The 6,267-nt window shown below is 33.4% G+C and overlaps 1 protein-coding gene across 1 annotated transcript; it reads right to left on the bottom strand.

Annotated features, from left to right (window-relative positions):
• Positions 1 to 1,814: 1,814 nt before the first annotated feature.
• On the bottom strand, positions 1,815 to 6,267 carry LOC138307735 (angiopoietin-related protein 7-like). Its single transcript, XM_069248591.1, has 5 exons — positions 5,982 to 6,267; positions 5,089 to 5,201; positions 4,241 to 4,337; positions 3,322 to 3,486; positions 1,815 to 2,062 (listed from the first exon to the last, which is right to left on the bottom strand). Exons 1-5 carry the CDS (start codon positions 6,265 to 6,267, stop codon positions 1,815 to 1,817), a joined length of 909 nt encoding a protein of 302 aa, XP_069104692.1.

Below are 6,267 nucleotides of genomic sequence, written 5' to 3'. Positions count from 1 at the left end.
TTGATCAACAAACTCTAACATCACTTATCTCTTAACAGTCAAAGTTACTGATAACACTATCTACTAACTAATACTGAAAACAGTACATGAAGGCGTATCTCTCATATTGTCAATTAGAGACTCCCTCTTATAACTATCACTGACCATAAACTGACCCTACACTATACAGCCTATATAGATTCACCTTACCAACTCAAAACCAGATATAATCCAAACTAAAACTTCACACTATGTTAACAGAATAGGCGAATCTGACTTGTTAGATATTTCAGATGCTAGTTTACAAAATTCTTTCATTTTTTGTTGTTGTTTTTATCACAAAATTCTTTCACTTTTTTGTTGTTTTTATTATGGTGATAATGGTCAATTTTGAATTTAAAATCACCTAGGGTAAATTTTGACCATTTAGAAAACTCTCACTGGCTACATTCCAGCCTTTGAAAAACTTTTCCAGGAATTTGTTTCAACTCAAAAGTTTTTTCGTTTGTAAACTCAATTTGTAGTCAAACTGATCAGTAAATATAATTATAAATGGGTTTAAGATAAAGAATAAATAAATTAAAATAATACAAAAATAAAACAAATATGTCCAAAAGGTGGACACAAGGCTGACAGTTAATTCAAAAAATAAAAATTAAAAAATGCTCCACCGACGGCAGAGCATAAATGATATTCATCATTTGAACAATAATTGGTGTTTGATCATGCATATTCCGAATTTGCATATTACAGAGTTATCTGCACTTGCGGGTAGGTATTGATTGTGACGCCATGTGTTTGCGAGCGTAACGTCATACGTTTCGGAGAAAACGACGTGAATTGCGCTCACAAAATGATGACGTCACAATCGATACCTACCCGCAAGGGAGCTAATTATGTAATATGCAAAGACGGAATTTATGTCTAATTAACACAAAAAATAATATCAAATAATTTATTTTGCCTTTAGTCCATGCACAATCAGTACTTCATTCCATATAGGATATAGTGCCACAAATTTTTTTCGGGATGCCATTAGTTGTTTTTTATATATATTTTTAACAAAAAGTAAAATTAGAAGCTCAAACTTTTCAATGGTCGTAATGGTGTAAAGTATGTAACTTTTGTAACTGAAGAAAAATACTAAATCGTCTGCTCCTATGTTTGATAGTGAAAAATACCATTTATCAGCGGTGGAGCATCTTTAAATAAATAATCAGTTACAAACGTCTTGCTTGATAATACGAAGTATCTTATGTTCATGTAAGAACACCATATATTCATTTACATCTTTTCTCGCAGACTCATCGAAGTCATATAATTTTTCATCAAGAATGACCAATCATAAAATTCCTCTTCAGTTTTTGTCTTGTCATCGCTTTTTGTGAAAACACTGAAGGTACGGTAAAGAACCAAAACGCTGACTACAGTATATGGGAACATTTTTAACATAAACACTTTAAACACTAGCTTTCATTTCCCATTGGTGAGCTATTGTATAATTTTAAGCAAATATTGACTTTTGAAAATTTGGATAGTAAAAAGTAGTCAAGAGTGGTCTATTCATAACTGAAATCCAAAGCCCTCTTTTAAAAGTTGCTGTAAACATGCTAACTTTAGCGCTGGCAAATTTTACCGTAAATACAAAAACTAATTTTAAATTATGATGTAACATAAGCATAATTCGATGGTTAATACCAAAAATATTTTTTTTTTTTTAATTTAGCACTGTACAGGAATAAGCTCTTCCAATACAACGCAAAAAGCGTTAAAATTAAACTATCCCTAAAATCAGTACGTTTACAGTATTTCTTTGGATTAAAGAAACCATAAGTCTATCGAATCATCATCTTCGTCGTTTTTAAGGGTCGATTCCTCTCATTTGGGTCTGGGAAGTACGCCCACCGCATAACCTCAGTATCAAAAACATACTTGCTAAAAATCCCATTCAGATGAGCACGGATACAAGTGTTGTGCCACCAACCACTTTTGAGATCCATAGCACAATTTCTATTACTTTTTCTGTCATTATCTCTGTCTAGCGTGCTGAACTGACGTAGATTACTGAACGCCATGGCATCATCTGTAAATCAATAGTATGAGTTATTTTAAGAATGAACTGGTTAGATTTTTTTTTCAAAAATGTAAAAAGAAATAAATGATTTTTTTTTATTTTACTTTGAATTTATATTTGCCGTATATTTCGTATTATCAATAAACTAGCTTTATACCGTTTTTATCTCATTATGAGTTTTAAGGCCACAATAAATTGTTACGTAGTAGTAATGTGATGAATATTTTACTCTTTTTGGGATGAAATAGCGGGACCTTATAATATATAACTTATTAGTTCCCATATTTGTTTTATATATGTGATATAAACACATATCGATTGCAACTATCATGCCAAGAAATTCATGTTAAATTTACCTTAAGAAGTTCTCAAAATGTTATTTGTATTTGAGCATTTCAAATTTCCATTGTGCTTTTTCTTCCCGATAACTTTTGGAAAATTTTATTATCACTGTTTACCTATACTGAACCATGTGGTGCTGCTCTATGATCATAATTAACACATGAAACTGTAAGTATAAATAACATTTTTTAAGTCTTAGTTAATTTTAGTCAGATTATTAGGTAATATGATAATAAATCATAACATTCAGTAACACTAGCATCACAAAACATTAACAAAATCAAATGTCATTTACTTAATAAATACCCATTCTGATTGAATCATTTTCAAATGAAAAGAACTACCATGCTTCAGTGTTATACGAATTTTATTCTGAATTCAATCTACACACTTGTGCTTTGTAAGCTCAGACATGTGAAATACCGGGAAATAATGTTATACTGTAGAAGAACAGAGAAATACACATTCCTGTGGAGTGCCCCGACCAGGAATCGAACCCAGGTCTCCGGCGTGGAAATCTACGGCTCTACCAACTGAGCCAAAGAGGCATGCTCCGTCAGCTGAGTGACAGAGACCGTATTTAACACTATGTACCAACTGAGCCAAAGAGGCATGCTCCGTCAGCTGAGTGACAGAGATCGTATTTAGCACTATGTACAAACCACACTGACCCGCTCCTTGTACAATACAAAACTCCGCCAAGCGAGACAACTCCAGCACACTTTTGTCAACGTTAAATATACTAAGGGGAATAACGGTGCACTAACTTATCAGGAAATAATTAATCAATAAATTTGATTATCGTATACTTCATAATCAGAATTTGATTTTGGACTTCTAACTACAAAAAAAACACGTGGATGCTTTGGAATTTAAATTGTGGAAATGTGTAATGAAAACTTACATGATGAAAATTGATAACTTACGTTTGATGTTTCCGGAAAACCCACCCACAAGCAGTTGGTAATTTTGAGATTCATCAGCAACTTGGAAATTGGAGTACTCTGCATACCCTCTTTCCCCAGTCAAAGCTTCAAGTTCCACACGCAGGATCTTAGGGGTGTTTGTTAGGAGGTGAAGGTTATCGTTACCTGTAAAAGTGAAAACAACCATTTAAATATTGATCCCCGAGACAAACAATATCACAAACATGACTGTTCCCTATATCTATAAAATGTTGTAACAAAGCAAGTTTATCCAATACACAACAGGATAGAGAGGAAATTCCTGGTGAAACATGGATTTGCATAAGAAGAATATAAAGAATGCTATTAAAGTTATTTTCACACTGGCTCACTTTTGGGCTCGAGTTAGCGTTCACCCTTGTGAGTAAAGTTCAAAAACTGGTTCCCTAGCCGAGACACATGCATAGTGTCTAAAAATTCTGCTCCTGCTTAGCGCTCAGCATAAAAAGTGAAGCAACTTTGGTTCGCCCGTTGTCACTATAATAAGACCGGAGTTGAGCCTTGTTCTATGTTCCTGATGCATGGATCGGTGACATGCGTGATAAAAATAGCAATAGTTCCACTGTTACACCACGAATATACTGTCGTCTCCCTGAACACGCACGGACTTCGCACACGAAAAACACAATATACATTGAACACCGTCTTAAAATTATCCTGGCTGTTAATAGGACAATGATGTAATGAACCAACTAGCAGGCAGCATTCAACAAGCCAAATGGGAGATCCACATATGATTTGCAATTTACCATTTTCAAACATATTGGGAATTCACTAAAATACATGTATACACAATCGTTGCATATGTAAAATTTGCTTATTTGTTCACATGGAAGCAGTTAAAAATCGTAAACTACAAAATACAGTTATCGTCTCTTACCGAGCCAGAAGTCCCCATTGAGATCACCAAATCCATTCTTGTAGTCACTCCATGGACGAAAAAAATCGACATCTCCCTTTGTTCGTCTTTGGATTACCTAATCAAAATAATAAAACTGTAGTTTTAGTTACTAAAAGGAAATACTGATAAGATGCTTCTAGTTTGATGGTAAAGATGAAAAGGAAAACATATTACTCGATAAGCTGATAGCACGTTTACGTAAAATATAAGAAAATGTATATTCTAGAAGAAACACAGGATCAGATTTGTTATACCAAATATATTAGCAGGTATTTCTACCATCCATATTTGGCTTCATGAAATATAAACATTGTTGTGTCCTTGGTATACAAATATAGATGACGGTTGAGGAAATTCGATACATTTCTATCGTCCTCAATAATTAATAATGACTGTTTTTGGGATAGGTTGAGTTAGATAAGTTCATTTATTATACAGGTGCTTATGTTTATCGCCAGTAACCACCACTAAAGTTCTACAGAGCCAGGTAAACACTACATCAGGTAGCGCATAGAAAGGATGACGTATACATGCACAAGTGTCATATCGCATTGGAGAGTAGAGTCAATTTCAATCTCCAATAAAAATATTCTGAATTTGCATATTACAGAGTTATCTGCACTTGCGGGTAGGTATTGATTGTGACGTCATGTGTTTGCGAGCGTAACGTCAAACGTTTCGGAGAAAACGACGTGAATTGCGCTCACAAAATAATGACGTAACAATCGATACCTACCCGCAAGGGAGCTAACTCTGTAATATGCAAAGACGGAATAACCCTGGATAAAGTTTTGCTTGGATATGAGTTTTATGTGAACAATACTCACAGTCCAAGGTCCACCTGCAGTATCCATATCACAGTATACAGTAGAGCCGTCGTTTCCTATATTGTATACACCAGAGCTACATCCAATCAGGTCTGCACAACTGTTGATCATCACTGAAATAATAAAATCGAAAGAGCTACCATAACAAGACATTTAACATATTCATAAACATATCTATAAATATATAATAATTATAACTCGAATAGCATTTAGGTCAGCACAACTTAATATTTAATTTAATATTTATCAACACATAAAATGTAACTAAAATCGAATAGTAGTTTTTGTAGCACTGTTACCTAAACCTAAAGCACGTAACATAATTAATGTTGTATCAATGTGTAAATAATTTCTACATTTTCCTCAATTTAATTCAGTAAAAAAATATCAAAATCAATAATTTTCAAAATATTTTAAGCGGTGTTACTACATATTTTCGATTTCCGTGTGTACGCGAAAATCAACATGGTGAACTTTTTACAATAAGATTACATTCAGATCGTAGGAGGAAGATTTTGCTCAAAAATCCATGTGCAGTAACAATAGTCAGGGTACTATGATGGAGGAAATATTTTCAATTTTTAGATCAAAATCTGTATAATTTCGACAATGCTAATTAAATTTATGTTATGTTACAACGCTTCACGGTTACTGAAATACTAAAACTTTTATTATCCCATGTGGATGTAAATATATCCACAACAAGTCCTTTATTTTATTATTGTTATTAATAACGTAATTTTTGTTTGTATGAATTGTGGTAACGATTGGTGAAGCTATTGTGATAATTTTACCATATTTTATTGTCCTTGTTATGGCAAAAAATGTGTGTTTGAACTAATATGTCTTGTGTTGATAATTCTGAAATAGCGAAGAAAATGTTTAAAACTTACCCCTGTTAAAGTACAAAGTCGATTGAGAAATTTCAGCATGTATTGACTCTTCAAAAAAGCTGAAGTAAGTCTCACAGATTCTGTCATCGATCCTGTAAGAAAAAGCCAAACATTGTTCAGCCTTGCAAATCAATGCACACATTGCACTATTAAAAATCCCAGAAACTGAAAAAATTTTGTTCGATGGCGGTGCAACACGAAATATTCTTTGGCTCAGTTGTGGAAATCCAGCTCTTGTAACAGACTGTACAGTCAAGAAGATAACTACTAAAATACTCAGTTTCAT

This window comes from Argopecten irradians, chromosome 14, assembly GCF_041381155.1.
Source record: "Argopecten irradians isolate NY chromosome 14, Ai_NY, whole genome shotgun sequence".
NCBI classification, from domain to species: Eukaryota; Metazoa; Mollusca; class Bivalvia; order Pectinida; family Pectinidae; genus Argopecten; species Argopecten irradians.
This window is presented reverse-complemented; position numbering and strand designations above follow the sequence as displayed.